The sequence below is a fragment of the Rana temporaria genome, chromosome 1 (assembly GCF_905171775.1).
Source record: "Rana temporaria chromosome 1, aRanTem1.1, whole genome shotgun sequence".
Classification (NCBI taxonomy): Eukaryota; Metazoa; Chordata; class Amphibia; order Anura; family Ranidae; genus Rana; species Rana temporaria.
In genome coordinates this window covers 153767755-153784945 of record NC_053489.1, presented here as the reverse complement: position 1 = coordinate 153784945, position 17191 = coordinate 153767755, and the positions used below count along the sequence as shown (strand labels likewise).

Genomic DNA, 17191 nt, shown 5'->3' with positions numbered 1-17191 from the left:
GCTAACACACAAAGATAGCAGGCAGCCAGCACTGAAGAAGAAGGCACCGGACATCTGCAGAAGAACCGGGGTTCGCCGAGTCAACAGCGGAAGAGGGGAGAAGATGGAAGAAGACCCCCGGAGAGCGGAGAAGCCCCCCCCGGAGAGCGGAAGAAGAAACCCCCCCCGGAGAGTGGAAGAAGACCCCCGGAGAGTGGAAGACCCCCGGAGAGTGGAAGAAGAAGCCCCCCCTGGTAATAGAGCTAATAAAGAAGACAGGGGGGGCATCCGGAGCAGAATAATAAATTATTTTAAAAACCCTTGTGTTGTGTGTTTACTAACTTTTACTTTTTGCCTCCAGGTGAATGGATAGGGGTACAATGTACCCCATATCCATTCACTTAGGGTGGGGGGCCGGTATCTGGGGGCCCCCTTATTAAAGGGGACTCCCAGATTCCGATAAGCCCACGCCCGCAGACCCCGACAACCAACGGCAAGGGTTGTCGGGAAGAGGTCCTGTCCTCATCAACATGGGGACAGGGTGCTCTGGGGTGGGGGGGCCCGCAGTGCGCCCCCCTGCCCCAGAGCACCCAACCCCCCCATGTTGAGGGCATGCGGCCTGGCACGGCTCAGGAGGGGGGGGCGCTCGCTCGTCCCCACTCCCTTCCTGACCGGCCGGGTAGCGTGCTTTGGATACGGGTCTGGTATGGATTGTAGGGGGACCCCCTACGTCGATTTTTCGGCGTGGGGGGGTCTCCTTACAACCCATACCAGACCTAAGGGCCTGGTATGCTCCTGGGGGGGGAACCCATGCCGGTTTTTTCTTTGAAAATTGGCATGGAGTTCTCCCTCTCAGGAATGCATGCTGAGCGACGCTGTCATTTTTTTTTATAATTATTTGTTTTCCCGGCGCGTCTTTTTTTTTTTCACCCGTCGCAACTTTAGTGTCCCGTCGAAATTCTCAAAGCCGCCCGGCGTTAATTACGTTCGCGCGCTGCACGTCGGGAAAATGACGTCACACGCATGCGCAGTACGGCCGGCGCGGGAGCGCGCCTCATTTAAATTTTAAACGCCCCCAGGAGAGGAGGACCGCCTTACGACGGCGGCACTTAAGTTACACGGCCTGAAATTTCTAGGTGAGTGCTTTGAAGATCGGGCACTTAGGTAGAGATTTTAAGTCAGTGTAACTTAACTGCTGAAAGTTAAGTTAGGCAGCTTTTTTGAGAATTTGGCCCCTGGTTCCTGCCTCAGGGGACATGTATCAATGCAAAAAAAGTTTTAAAAACAGGCGTTTTTTGGAAGCAGTGATTTTAAAAATTCTTAAAGTGAAACAATAAAAGTGAAATTTTCCTTTAAATTTCGTACCTGTGGCGTCTATAGTATGCCTGTAAAGTAGCGCATGTTTCCTGTGTTTTTAACAGTCTCTACACAAAATGAAATTTCTAAAGGAAAAAAAGTAATTTAAAACTACTTGCGGCAATAATGAATTGTCGGGTCCTGGCAATACAGATAAAAGTCATTGAAAAAAACGGCATTTGTTCCCCCCTTAAGTCCATTACCAGGCCCTTTGGGGAACCCCCAAACCATTTTTTTTTTAATACGTGAGGGTCCCCCTCAAATTCCATATCAGGCCCTTCAGGTCTGGTATGGATTTTAACCCCCCTGGCGGTATTCCCGAGTCTGGCTCGGGGTAAGATTTTTATACCAAAAGCGGTATCCCCGAGCCAGACTCGAGCTCGCCTCGCTGCAGCCACAGACAAAGTTACTTACCTTGTCCCTGGATCCAGCGATGTCACCACGCTGTGTGAGCGAGCGGGACCTTGCTCGATTCACACAGTGTCCTCCTGTGCCACCAATCTCCGTTCCCTGCGACGTTACGACGCACGGGAGCAGAGAACGGCGCCAAATTCAAAAAGGTAAACAAACACCTTACATACAGTATACTGTAATCTTATAGATTACAGTACTGTATGTAAAAAATACACACCCCCCTTGTCCCTAGTGGTCTGCCCAGTGCCCTACAAGTTCTTTTATATAATAAAAACTGTTCTTTCTGAATGAAAACTGTAGATTGTCCATAGCAACCAAAAGTGTCCCTTTATGTCAAAAATGGTTTTAGAGCAGCTAGAAAACAGCGATAATAAATTATAATCACTTGCAGAATTGTGTGATAGCCATTTGTGTGGAAATTCGTCATAAAAAAATAAAAGTAATGACAGCGACAATTCTGCAACTGAGCAAATTTCAGTGATTTTGAGTTGATTACATTATTGAATAATTTTTATTATAATTATATTATTACTTGTTATAATTATTTATTATATTATAATTTATAATTTTGTTTTTAAAAAAAAATCATACCCGGGATGCCTACTAGACTCTTGTTTGGACAGATTTAGGTGAGTTATTCCTAAGAATTACAGGCCTACAATATAAAACACCAAATTTCCTTGCAAAATAATGGTACCACTTTCAGCACCTTTTTTCTGAAATAATCGTACCGCCAGGGAGGTTAAGGGGAACCCTGCGCCAAACAAAATAGCATGGGGTTTCCCCCAAAAATACATACCAGACCCTTATCCGAGCACGCAACCTGGAAGGCCACAGGAAAAGAGGGGGGACGAGAGAGCGCCCCCCTTTCTGAACCGTACCAGGCCACATGTACTCAACATATGGAGGATGTCCCCATTTTGATGGGGACAAGGGCCTCATCCCCACAACCCTTGCCCGGTGGTTGTGGGGGTCTGCGGGCGGGGGGCTTATTGGAATCTGGAGGCCCCCTTTAACAAAGGGGACCTCCAGATCCCGTCCCCCTATGTGAATTGGTAAGGGGTACATTGTATTCCTACTATTTCACAAAAAAGTGTCAAAATGTTAAAAACCACAGGAGACAGCTTGGGACAAGTCCTTTTTTAAAAAGAAAAAAGAAAAAAGATTCCAGCGATGTAATCCATTCTCGATCTCCAGCGATGTAATCCATTCTCGATCTCCAGCGAGGATACGATGCACATGATTCTGCCTCTACGAAAGGAACCCGATGAATGGCGCGCTCCAGCCTGACAGCTATTATATAGCTGAGGGCGGGGCCACCCGTCACTTGCGCGGGTGACCCCGCCCCATGACGCAAGGGAAAACTCCAGGGTTTCCCATTGCTGGAGATTAAGAATGGATTACATCGCTGTAGATCGAGAACGGATTACATCGCTGGAATTTTTTTTTTTTTTTTTTTTAATAAAGTACTTGTCCCAAGCTGTCTCCTGTGGTTTTTAACATTTTGACACTTTTTTTGTGAAATGGTAGGAGTACAATGTACCCCTTACCAATTCATATAGGGGGGGCCGGGATCTGGAGATCCCCTTTGTTAAAAGGGGCTTCCAGATTCCAACAAGCCCCCTGCCCGCAGACCCCCACAACCACCGGGCAAGGGTTGTGGGGATGAGACCCTTGTCCCCATCAACATGGGGACATCCTCCCCATGTTGAGGGCATGTGGCCTGGTACGGTTCAGGAGGGGGGGTGCTCTCTCGTCCCCCTTCTTTACCTGTGGCCTGCCAGGTTGCGTGCTCGGATAAGGGTCTGGTATGGATTTTTGGGGGAACCCCATGCCATTTTTTTTTATTTGGCGCGAGGTTCGCCTTAAAATCCATACCAGACCTGAAGGGGATCCCCACACCATTTTTTTTAATTGGCGCAGGGTTCCTTGAGGGATCCACGAGCACTGTGTGTTAGCCGAAGCTGGAGCCTTGATAAGCCTCATGGAGATGTCGGCTGTGTGTCTTTGGGTGGGAGTGGTCCAGGGCTGCAAACTGGGGAGCGGCCCACACGCTGCCTGGCCAATCAGAACGCATTTCGAAGGCATGGCCTTGCCTTCTTCATCAGCTCTGGCGTGCCTTCGAGACGTGTTCTGATTGGCCAGACAGCGTGTGGGGGCTCCCCAAATGATGCAAATCCTCAAACAATCTATGTTAATTCCAGTTATGTAAAGGGGGGGGGAACTAATGCTCAAAAACACACTGACCAGGGCCCTAAAACCTATAAAATATGTATAATTGTAAAGAATTTAAAAACTAAGCAGCAGCCACCACTATATAGTGCTCACACACTGGAATCAAGTAAAATGGGGGGGTGTAGTAGCGCTCGCTAACAAACAATAATCATCTAATCAATTAACAACAAAGTGCTCAAAGAAACCACACAAAGTGATAATAATGATAATGATAATAATACTGATATCCAAAGTATACATTCATAACCATCATCCAGATAAAATAATAAATAATACTAAAGGTGATTAAATAAAGTGAAAGTCCTCTAAGTAGGTGGAACCACAAGGTCCAGCAGAACAACTCCAAGTGATAAAAATTTTGAAAAATATTCCAGTGCACACTCGTGCAATAAATTAATATATAAATAAGATAAAATATTAAAGGTAATTAATAATGATCAAAAAGTGCTTCAGTAAATTCATCAAAGTGAAAAAAAGTGCTCCAAAAACAGTCCAAATAAAAGTGCTTATATCAATGATCCCAAAGTGCATTTGTGCTTAAAGATGATATCTGCAATCCACCGCAGAATCCCTCAGTGTAGCTGTGCAGAATAACACACAAGTGTTTTCACAAGCCCCTCACCTCAAGAAAGGCTAAATTAAAGCGGTTGTAAACCGCATATATAATTTTTTTTTTTTTTACCTGCAAGGCAAAATGCATAATCAGCTAGTATGCACCGCATAATAGCTGATTATGAAATACTTACCTCAAAACGAGGTGAACAACACTTACCTGGTTCACGCCGAGCGAGATGTCATCTTGCTCCGGCGTGTCTTCCGGGTATCGCCGCTCCAGCGCTGTGATTGGCTGGAGCGGCGCCGCTCCAGCGCTGTGATTGGCTGGAGCGGCGATGACGTCACTCCCGCGTGTGCGCGGGAGATTTAAAATAGGCAAGGTCCGGCGGCTGCCGGATCTTTCGCCGTGGATCCCCCCTGCGCATGCGCCGCCCGCATTGCGAGGGGAATATCTCCTAAACCGTACAGGTTTAGGAGATATTCTTTTTACCTACAGGTAAGCCTTGTTATAGGCTTACCTGTAGGTAAAAGTGAAAAATTAAGGTTTACAACCGCTTTAAGCCTAATATGCTGCTGACTTATGAGGTACAGCAGAATCCACTGCAGATCAGCGTCTTCCAGCCAGCCTGTTTCTCCACCCCCACAGCTGCAGGCTCACACGTCCACGCACTGGCGCTCCCAGGGTGTATGGATGGCTCTCAATAAACAAACAAGGGAGACCTCATAGTGCAATCAGCATCAACAGGTTTAATAAAAGATTTAAAATACACTCACATGAGGGCAGTGTAAAACAGTCGGTATTGTCAAACAGTCTGTGTAGCAGGATATCTCCGCCATCGGCCGCGGGCGGAGATGATGACATCACCGGCGGCTCTGCTCCTTTCTGACGCGTTGCGTGGCTGTACACGCCACTTAGTCATAGGACTTATGAGGCTTAATATAGCCTTTCTTGAGGTTAGGGGCTTGTGAAAACAAAACACTTGTGTGTTATTCTGCACAGCTACACTGAGGGATCATGCGGTGGATTGCAGATATCATCTTTAAGCACAAATGCACTTTGGGATCATTGATATAAGCACTTTTATTTGGACTGTTTTTGGAGCACTTGTTTTCACTTTGATGAATTTACTGAAGCACTTTTTGATCATTATTAATTACCTTTAATATTTTATCTTATTTATATATTAATTTATTGCACGAGTGTGCACTGGAATATTTTTCACAATTTTTATCACGTGGAGTTGTTCTGCTGGACCTTGTGGTTCCACTTACTTAGAGGACTTTCACTTTATTTAATCACCTTTAGTATTATTTATTATTTTATCTGGATGATGGTTATAAATGTATACTTTGGATCTCAGTAATTTCACTTGTTTCATCCCCCTCATCATTGTTGTTGATGTCTGGTGGGACAGTAAGAAATTAGGAGTGAAACATTTTTTGACGTTATTCATCAAGTTTGTATCTGGATAGTTCATTATCATTATTATCACTTTGTGTGGTTTTATTGAGCACTTTGTTGTTAATTGATTAGATGATTATTGTTTGTTAGCGAGCGCTACTACACCCCCCCATTTTATTTTATATGTTAATTCCAGGTTGTGAGTCAACAAAACACAATAAAATGCCAAGGGGGTGAATATGTTTTCAAGGCACTGTATGTAGCAGTATATATGTTGGCCCAAATATATAAACAAAAATGACTTATTTGCAAAGCTTTATAATAGAATCTATTTTTTTTTTCAAAACGCTCTTTTTTCGCTTATATCACAAAAAAAAAACTTTGGTGATTAAATAACACAAAAATAATGCTATATTTGTGTGAAAAAAATGATAAAAATGTTGTTTGGGTACAAAGTAGCATGACTAAATTAATTGTCATTCAATGTGTGAGAACACTGAAAGCTGAAAATTGGTCTGGACAGGAAGGGGGTAAAAGTACTCTGTACTGAAGTGGCTAAAGATACATATGTTTAGATTCTTGGACACCATCAATAGCTCTTTATTCTTCCTTATGCAAACAAACCAGATAATAGATAATATAAGGATACAATAGAGCAATGTACATAACTTTCACAAAAAAGCAGAAAATGTGTAAATTATATGAGAAAAATGCAACAAATAACAATTATTTGAGACTAGGAAAAAAATCATGGTCGTAGCTTGCCTTCCTACATTTTTTTTAATAGTAGATATATCTGTGAGTGTTCAACCTTAGTACCGTTACAGACAGTCAAAAGTTAATTTTACTTTGACTGTAAGTTGCTGTGTCAGAATGCACATCCTATAATAGCAATAGGTGGCAGTGCAAGTGCCATGATGGTGAGGTAGTGCCACCATCATATGCATGGGAACATAAAAGGGATTAGCAGCCTGGCTGGCCAGGAAAGCTGGGGTGTCAAGTGTACACCCCCCTGTAACGATATTGCGCGCTGGGCACGCGACTAGCTGTTGTGTAAGAACCATACAGCAGCCATGTTGTGTAAAAACAGTATAAGCAGTGGAAAGAAACTCACTCCCTCCCTCCCTTATTCTCAGGAATTCATAGGCATTCTACTTCAAAAGATCTGTTATCTCCTCCGAGGAACAGAGCAATCTAGGGTTCTTAATATCTCCTGGCAGGGTTCCTGGCCTGTCGTAAAGCTGTCGTCCTCTCACCTCAGAGAGTCCACAGACCCCTGCCGTAAATGCCTTAGACTCATAAACGCTGAAGACTAAGGAATAAGTATGAACGTTACACATGTTTCATAACTTCCAGCTAACTCATAGCACAGCCAAACAACAGACATATTTAGTTTCCTCAGATAATTTGTAACGTTTCGAGCCCAGACATGAATATGATCAATCATATGGAAGGCCCCTGACCCCATTTATTCGTCATAGGTAGAATAACCATGGTAGACTTGTCACGTTTGGACTTTTCTTAAAGCAAATATCATGCTTTACAATAACACGGATGTTGGTAGTCTGTAACTATTAGAACTGCAGAGATATGAATATGTATCACAAAGTGTACCTGGGTTATGGGCGTGAATGTGGACCCTCCCAGTAACCAGCCCCTAAATCAGATGACCAGACAATTGGTTACTGGTCGTGTCAACACCCCTTTTTGATCGCACAGAAAAGAGGAGATGCCAAGTCAAGGGAGTTCTCCTTTTACCATCCAAGCAAGAGCATCTGCCAAGTTTGAGAACCGATTACCCAGTTCATCGATCGAACTCTGATCAACCTTGGACATTAATTGCAAGTATTCTTCTTCTTCAATTCTACCTCATTACTTTGTCGCTGTATATTGTCGTTATCTCTTTAAAACATATTTTTCTGTAACACCTTATTGCACCAAGTTTGCCCTTTTCGTAATAAACCTTTTATGTTGAAAAGTGTTAACCTTGTCTCTAAAACTCTTAATGCAAGCTATGAACGAACCTCTGCCTTTTGAAGAGCGCTACTTGTAGAGTAAGGCCTCTGCGCAGACCTGCCTGTGGTGACAGTGTGTGCTGCAGACGCTTATTCTAAAATCCTAATTGGTATTGCTAATTGAGGGGAGTACCAACGCTTCCTTATCAATGTTGGTGGTGGCAGTTAAAGGGTTAATTGTGTCATTAGCCCAGTGACAATCGCTCTCAGGCTACTAGCACTTAGATTGTTGTCCCGCAAGCTGGGAAATCTTTGTGCTGGGTGCAGCTGAGAGTGGCATTGTTGCGTAAGTGACAGCGTGGTGTGAGGTCGGCCTGTCCTTCGTCGCAAGTTGGCGCGGAGGGCGGGGATCTGACACTCGCGTTCGTCACATATTGGCTGGCAGCGTAGCGGGATAGCTTTGCATTAAGAGCATTCAGTGCATTGTTAGGAATTAGCTCTGCACTGAAGGATTGTAACCTTTTTGGAAACAGTCCTTAGAGACAAGCTGGTGCATATATTTTTTTTTTGTGTTAAAGAGAGACATACAGCAACAGCTCCTTCCTACCCCTTTTTCCTACCTCTGCTTTCTGTTCTATCTTTTCTGCTTGCAACATGTCTGGGTTATCAGCATATAAAAAGATGAACAAAAATGACCTAACTGCTGAGTGCGCAGGAAGAGGAATTGACATTAATGGCAAAAATCGTGAAGGCCTGATACATGCCCTACAGGAGTTTGATATCCAGGCAAACCAGAACCTGGAGGGAACCGGACCAGAAAGGGGTTCCGCTACTCCAGAGCCCAGTGGTTCAGAGGCGGCCTCACCGGATAGGCCAGCAGAGACTGACACTGGAATACCACGGATTGTTATCCCCAAGCCACCGCATGAGCAGGCCAACACCCCATTGCTTGCAACCAGCATGGACTCTCCTCAAATGCAGGAAACGCTACAACGCCTCAGGGAAACGGATCCTGTGGTGTACCTGCAGTTTCTCGAGCGTCAGGCTGAGAGAGAGGAGCGCAGGGCTGAGAGGGAGGCTGCGCAGAGGGAAGCTGATCGTCGACACGAACTGGAGATGACTAGGCTCCAGCAGCAGCGACAGGTTCAGAACCCCGGATCCCTAGAGCACAGGGATGCCGCTCTGCCAGTAGCTCCGGCAGCCAAATTTCCTGTTATGGAAAAGGACAGTGACATTGACGTGTATCTACTGTCGTTTGAAAAAACTTGCCGTCAGTACCATCTGCCCCCAGCACAATGGGCCCGGTACCTGACGCCAGGGCTACGAGGCAAGGCCCTGGATGCTTATGTTGAACTGTCTGAAGAGCAGGGCAATGATTATGAGGCCCTAAAGGCTGCGATCATCCAAAAGTTTCAGCTAACCCCGGAAGTTTACCGGAAGCGTTTTAGGTCCTTGCAAAAAGGGCCTGGGGACTCATACCTGGATGTGGAAAGTCGCTTACGTACCACATTCCGGCAGTGGACTAAAGGCTTGAAAGCTGATTCTTTTGAGTCCCTGGAAGATCTTATGATTGAAGATCAACTTTTGCACATCTGTCCTACAGACGTCAGACAGTTTGTGCTGGAGCGAAAGCCAACCTCAGCTAAAGTAGCAGCAGAACTGGCAGATACCTATATCCACTCTCGGGTATCTGACCATCGCAAGGCTCCTCCGAACGGCTGGAAAGGAGGGAAATCTCACATGGCAACCCCTCCTCCACCTGCCAACCAAGTCCCTCAGCAGATGGAACCTGCAGTTCCTGGTGCCAAGGCATTCCTGACTAATAATCGCACATGCTACACCTGCGGGAAAGCCGGACATCTCAAGGCACAGTGCCCTGAGCAGAAGAAGCTGACATCACCTGGCCATCCGGCCAGCAACCCTTCTGCTGTACTGTTCGTCAGTGGGAAACCTCCAGGAACCAATGCCAACTTGCAGCCTGTCACCGTAGGCCACCGGACTGTAATAGGGTTGCGTGACACTGGAGCAGAAGTTACGTTGGTCAGACCAGAGGTGATAGAAGAAACAGACATCATCCCAGAGAAGTTTCTTACCCTCACTGGAGTGGGGGGAACCCTTTCCTGTGTGCCCCGTGCCTATGTTTTCATCGATTGGGGTGCTGGGAGTGGGATGAGAGAGGTGGGCGTCTCAGAGGAGATCCCTACTGCTGTGTTGTTGGGTGCTGATTTAGGTACCCTTGTTTCTTACTACGTCCCTGCTAAGAGCACCCAGGATGCTCCCACGGAACTCTCTGGACCTACCAAGGTACTGTGTACAGATGTTGGGGTAATATCTGGGCAACCTGTGGATGGACAGAGGGAGGGGGAGGGTGAAGTTGAAGTGCAAGGTCCTCCTTATTCAGAAACAGGAGAGGAGACCCCCTTGCTTGGGAAGGTAACTGATACAGGGTCCAATGATGCTGCAATGATAAATGTTAAATGTGATGATGCTGATGTTGATGTTGATGATAATGCATTGCCAGTTTTAGTGGTCACTCGCAGTGCTGCCAAGGCGGCCGAGGTGCAGGCCCTGATCGCAGAACAGCAGGAGGAGGTCTCTGGGCCCTCTCCCTGTTCTGACCCAGCGGACTTCACCTCTGTTGAGCCTCAGCAGCCGTCCTTGTTTGCCACAGGACTGCTGGCTGGGACTTGTGGTTCCGCCTTTGAAACAGCACTGCAGACAGACCAAACTCTAGCACAGCTCAGGAGTTTAGCTGATCGCCCCCCTGCAGAGAAGTGCAAACAAAAGGTCTACTGGGAGAAAGGGAAACTGTACAGAGAAGGTTTGTCTGCAGAGGCGAATGAGACTTACACAAGAAGCAGGCAGCTAGTTGTACCCAGTCAATTTAGGGGACAGCTGCTAACTGACAGCAGGGAGGTAGATTCAGAACTCCTGATAAACTCCAAACTGACCCCCACCCAGGTACCTGGGCTAAAGAGAGTGCTGGCAGTACATGGTAGCAGGTTTACCGGGAAACCTGGGAGGACGCACCTCGCTATCCACCAGGTGGACACCGGGACACATCCGCCCATTAAACAGTCGGCCTATCGCGTCTCCTTGGAGGTGCTGGCTGACATGAAAAGGGAGGTGGAGGAAATGCTGCAGCTGGGGGTGATTCAGAAGTCCCACAGTGCCTGGGCATCCCCAGTAGTCCTGGTCCCCAAAAAGGATCGGACGACCAGGTTCTGTGTGGACTACCGGAAGCTGAATGCCATCACCACTGCAGATGCCTACCCCATGCCCCGGATTGATGAGTTGTTAGATAGGCTGGCGGCCGCCCACTATATAACAATCATGGATCTGAGCAGGGGGTACTGGCAAATTCCTCTGGCCCCTGAGGCTCGGGAAAAGTCGGCTTTCATCACCCCATTCGGCTTGTTCGAATTTACCGTCATGCCGTTTGGGATGAAGAATGCCCCAGCTACTTTCCAGAGAGTCATGAATGATTTACTGGAGGGGCTGGAACCCTTTGCCGTAGCCTACCTGGATGACATCGCTGTGTTCAGCCCTACCTGGGAAGAACACCTGATGCACCTGTCACAGGTCCTGGACCGATTGACCGATGCCAACCTGACTGTCAAACCCAGTAAGTGTCAGATCGGCATGAATGATGTGCATTACCTGGGACACCAGGTAGGAGGAGGCACACTGAAACCCGAGACAGGAAAGGTTGAGGCCATCCTGGCCTGGCCTATCCCCCAAACCAAAAAACAGGTTATGTCTTTCTTGGGGACCGCTGGCTACTATAGGAAGTTTGTAGGTAACTATAGCAGCCTGGCCAAACCTCTGACTGACCTAACAAAAAAGAAACTGCCCAAGGTGGTGTCTTGGACACCAGAATGTGAGCAGGCATTTCAGGCCTTGAAGGAGGCGCTGGCCAGCGCCCCTGTGCTACAGGCTCCCGACTTCACCCGCCGTTTTCTAGTGCAGACGGATGCCTCTGCCTATGGATTGGGTGCAGTCCTGAGCCAAGTGGATGATGCCGGAGAGGAGCATCCCATCCTCTACCTGAGCCGGAAGCTGCTTCCCAGGGAAGTAGCTTATGCCACGATCGAAAAGGAGTGTCTTGCGATCGTGTGGTCTCTCCAGAAGTTACAAACGTATCTTTATGGACGGCATTTCACTGTGATCACCGATCACAATCCCTTGAGCTGGCTAAATCGTGTTGCTGGGGAGAATGGCAAACTACTTCGGTGGAGCTTAATTCTGCAGCAATACGATTTCACCATCCAGCATAAGAAAGGCAGTGCCCATGGAAATGCTGATGGGCTGTCACGACAAGCCGAGCCCGCCGGAGTCGGTTGCGTCAGGAGGGAAATTGTAGTTCCCTCCCATGCAACCACCTAAGGGGGGAGGTGTAACGATATTGCGCGCTGGGCACGCGACTAGCTGTTGTGTAAGAACCATACAGCAGCCATGTTGTGTAAAAACAGTATAAGCAGTGGAAAGAAACTCACTCCCTCCCTCCCTTATTCTCAGGAATTCATAGGCATTCTACTTCAAAAGATCTGTTATCTCCTCCGAGGAACAGAGCAATCTAGGGTTCTTAATATCTCCTGGCAGGGTTCCTGGCCTGTCGTAAAGCTGTCGTCCTCTCACCTCAGAGAGTCCACAGACCCCTGCCGTAAATGCCTTAGACTCATAAACGCTGAAGACTAAGGAATAAGTATGAACGTTACACATGTTTCATAACTTCCAGCTAACTCATAGCACAGCCAAACAACAGACATATTTAGTTTCCTCAGATAATTTGTAACGTTTCGAGCCCAGACATGAATATGATCAATCATACGGAAGGCCCCTGACCCCATTTATTCGTCATAGGTAGAATAACCATGGTAGACTTGTCACGTTTGGACTTTTCTTAAAGCAAATATCATGCTTTACAATAACACGGATGTTGGTAGTCTGTAACTATTAGAACTGCAGAGATATGAATATGTATCACAAAGTGTACCTGGGTTATGGGCGTGAATGTGGACCCTCCCAGTAACCAGCCCCTAAATCAGATGACCAGACAATTGGTTACTGGTCGTGTCAACACCCCTTTTTGATCGCACAGAAAAGAGGAGATGCCAAGTCAAGGGAGTTCTCCTTTTACCATCCAAGCAAGAGCATCTGCCAAGTTTGAGAACCGATTACCCAGTTCATCGATCGAACTCTGATCAACCTTGGACATTAATTGCAAGTATTCTTCTTCTTCAATTCTACCTCATTACTTTGTCGCTGTATATTGTCGTTATCTCTTTAAAACATATTTTTCTGTAACACCTTATTGCACCAAGTTTGCCCTTTTCGTAATAAACCTTTTATGTTGAAAAGTGTTAACCTTGTCTCTAAAACTCTTAATGCAAGCTATGAACGAACCTCTGCCTTTTGAAGAGCGCTACTTGTAGAGTAAGGCCTCTGCGCAGACCTGCCTGTGGTGACAGTGTGTGCTGCAGACGCTTATTCTAAAATCCTAATTGGTATTGCTAATTGAGGGGAGTACCAACGCTTCCTTATCAATGTTGGTGGTGGCAGTTAAAGGGTTAATTGTGTCATTAGCCCAGTGACAATCGCTCTCAGGCTACTAGCACTTAGATTGTTGTCCCGCAAGCTGGGAAATCTTTGTGCTGGGTGCAGCTGAGAGTGGCATTGTTGCGTAAGTGACAGCGTGGTGTGAGGTCGGCCTGTCCTTCGTCGCAAGTTGGCGCGGAGGGCGGGGATCTGACACTCGCGTTCGTCACACCCCCCATGAACCATACCGGGCCACGTGCCTTCAAATTAGGGGGTACCTTGCCTGGCAAAGCAACTTGTCCCTGTGTTGAAAAAGACAAGGGTATCTTCCATGCGTCATTTCTATTAATACAGGTTGTTCATATCATCCTTGGTATGTGAATTTCAGAAGCTTCCATTACAAGTCACTGCATACTGTAGGTGCATTTTTAAAAGAAAAATCCAGAGAAACATATTGCAAAACAGTATTCTGTACAACTTTTATTTGTTTCGATCAGCATTTGCATAATATTAATAATAATAATAATAATAATAATATGACTACTACTGCTGCTGCTACTACTACTACTAATATTAATAACAATTATTATTATGATGATTATTATTATTATCAGTAATGCTTTGTTTATATAATATTTGGAGTTTTTACCTGAAAATTTTTACTATTTAATCATTTAATCACAGCGTAATTTCTTAAAAAAGTAGTTGCACTTACAGCCACATTAAAGAGAAATAGGTCTGCAAAAGTATCAGGAAGAAGATATGTCTCCAAATTTTAACATTGGAGCAGGAACATTTGTCTTATCTCTGTAATGGAAATCATTTTAATCCATTTTGTACATATGTACTTTACAACAGGGTAGGCTACATGCAAGCAATGAAGCATTCAGCAGCAATATAATTGCTTCACAGTTGGAGATTTTTTTCCATTAGACACTATTTTAAATCAATTAGTGTAGCTTTATGAGATACTATAAAAAATTGTTTATATATTTAATAACTTTATTAGTTGCATATTTATACCATGAAGATCATTAGAGTGTGTGCATAAAAATTATTTAAAAAAGAGGGCCAATCAAATTAATACATTTTAATACTTTGTTCTTAATACATTTTCATGAATAAAACCCTATAACAACCAACACAAGTCTCCTGTTCATGTGTTAACGGTCTATTGCCCACTAAGCCCATCTTCAACAATGTCTACAGATGTATTGCATTATTTTACCATATGGTATACAAAGACATACTAACATCCTCACAATACATGATGAAACATCTGTTAAATAGATTTTAGTATGCCAAATAACATTTTACAAAGAAAAAGCCTTCATATTGCAAATTCTAAAAACAACGTTTTTATAAAGAATCTATAATTAAAAATGGTGCCCTTCATGACCAGGCCATTTTTTGTGATACAGTATTGTGTTAATTTAACTGACAATTGCACAATCATGCAATGCTGTACCCAAATAAAATGTATGTACTTTTTTTCCCACAAATAGAGCTTTCCTTTGGTAGAATTTGATCACCGCTGTGTTTTATTTTTTCACTATAAACAAAGATCGACAATTTTGAAAAAAAAAATATTTTTTACTTTCTGCTATAAAACATATCATATAAAAAAATTGAAAAAATAAAATGTCTTCATAAATTTAGGGCAATATGTATTCTGCTACATATTTTTGGCAATCAAATCTGAATAAATGTATATTGATTGGTTTTTGCAAAAGTTTTAGGGCCAGATTCACAAAAGAGATACGACGGCGTATCTCCTGATACGCCATCGTATCTCTGAGATACGATTGTCGTATCTATGCGCCTGATTCATAGAATCAGGTTACGCATAGATAGCCCTAAGATCCGACAGGTGTAAGTGACTTACACCGTCGGATCTTAGGCTGCAATTCTAGGCCGGCCGCTAGGTGGTGATTCCATTGCGGTCGGCGTAGAATATGCAAATGACTAGTTACGCAGATTCACAAACGTCCGCTTTGCCCGTCGCTCTAAATTTACGTCGTTTCCGTAGAGATATGTCGCGTAAAACTAAGCATGCCCTCTTGGTGGTCTAACCAATGTTAAGTATGGCCGTCGTTCCCGCGTCGAATTTTTAAATTTCACGTCGTTTGCGTAAGTCGTCCGTGAATGGCGCTGGATGCCATTTACGTTAACGTTGACACCAATGACGTCCTTGCGACGTCATTTAGCACAATGCACGTCGGGAAATTTTAGGGACGGAGCATGCGCAGTACGTTCGGCGCGGGAACGCGCCTAATTTAAATGGTCCCTGCCCCATTTGAATTAGGCGGGCTTGCGCCGGGCGGATTTACGTTACACTGCCGCAAGTTTACAGGTACGTGCTTTGTGAATCAGACACTTACGTTGTAAACTTGCGGCGGTGTAACATAAATGGGATACGTTACGCCGCCGCAGCGTAACGCATTTCTATGTGAATCTGGCCCTTAGTGTCTAAAAACTATGGTATATATACTGGATTTTTTTTATTTTATTTTTATATTAGCAATGATCAGTGACTTATATTGCAATATTGTGACAGATCATCGGACACTAACTGACACTTTTGACACTTTATGGGAGCCAGTGACACTAATACACTAATACAGTGATCAGTTTCTAAAAATATGAACTGTCACTGTACCAATGACACTGGCTGGGAATGGGTTAAACATCTAGGGTGATCAAGGGGTTAAATGTGTGCCTATCCAGTGTTTTGGAGATGCTTTTATTGATTTACAGGGCCAGGGACTGAAAATCCATCACTTATCCCTCCTGTCAGGACAGAACTCTACCTTGTTTACATAGGCATAGCTCCATAAAGTGTCTCCGCCCGACGATCGGCGGGTGTCAGCAGACATCCAGTGCCCTGCACCCACAGATTGGCTTCTGCTGTGCGTAATCACAGAAAAAGCGGCCCACCAGTGGCATGCGCAACCTCTAGGCAGAAGTGCAGAATCATATATAAACATGATTCTGCGAAGGAGTGGCTTCCTGTAGCAGTATATCTGCTATAGGGTGATACTTACGTTATTAATAAAACAAATATATGTCAAACATTTTGTGACCTGAAATACCATAATGGAAACATTGTTCAAAATAATGCATCTATATTGGTGTATATATTGAAAAACAAAGTATTAATGAAATTGTCCAAAATAGTAGATATTTAGTCTAATCTTATGTTAATGTTTCAAAAATGTCTTAATTAACATAGTACATTAGTGCAATAATTTGATATACAAATTATTAGCCTGTTACAAGCAGTATACACAGATATACCATCATGGTTATGTAGCGCCCTGCTCCCAAAGATGGGGGCGCTATTTCAATTTTAGGGGATGTCTGGGCCAATATTTGGGCCCAGACCTGTTGAATTGTGTACAAATTCACCTCTGTTCTGGCTGTGGTACTGCCTGGTAGTATTTTTCCCTTGTTGCCTGTGGGTGGCATTGCCACTTCAGGCTCATGTTGAAATGCAGGTGTACCATGGTGTATTGGGTGTCCCTCCTCGGCAGCAGTACAGTGGGAGTAGTGACCCCCACTGTGCATGCTGGGAGGGGATACTTAAGGGGCAGATGACACTTTTCGGGGTCCTTCGCCTCGTGGCCCTCCTGGCGCGAGGTGGGTGTGCGTGATCTCAGTCTTGGGACCACGTTGGTCTGAGGCTGTTCCTGTAAAGTAGGCCCAGTTATCCTGGCTGGGGCCTATGCGTTGGAGGTGATCGTGTGCTGTCTGTCCT

The 17191-nt window shown here is 45.0% G+C and overlaps 1 protein-coding gene across 1 annotated transcript; it reads left to right on the top strand.

The window, feature by feature from the left end:
• Positions 1-7454: 7454 nt before the first annotated feature.
• LOC120932226 lies at positions 7455-12551 on the top strand. The gene has a single exon (XM_040344469.1). The coding sequence runs from the start codon at positions 8551-8553 to the stop codon at positions 12280-12282; it is 3732 nt and encodes a 1243-aa protein (XP_040200403.1). The 5' UTR covers positions 7455-8550; the 3' UTR covers positions 12283-12551.
• The last annotated feature ends 4640 nt before the right edge of the window (positions 12552-17191 follow it).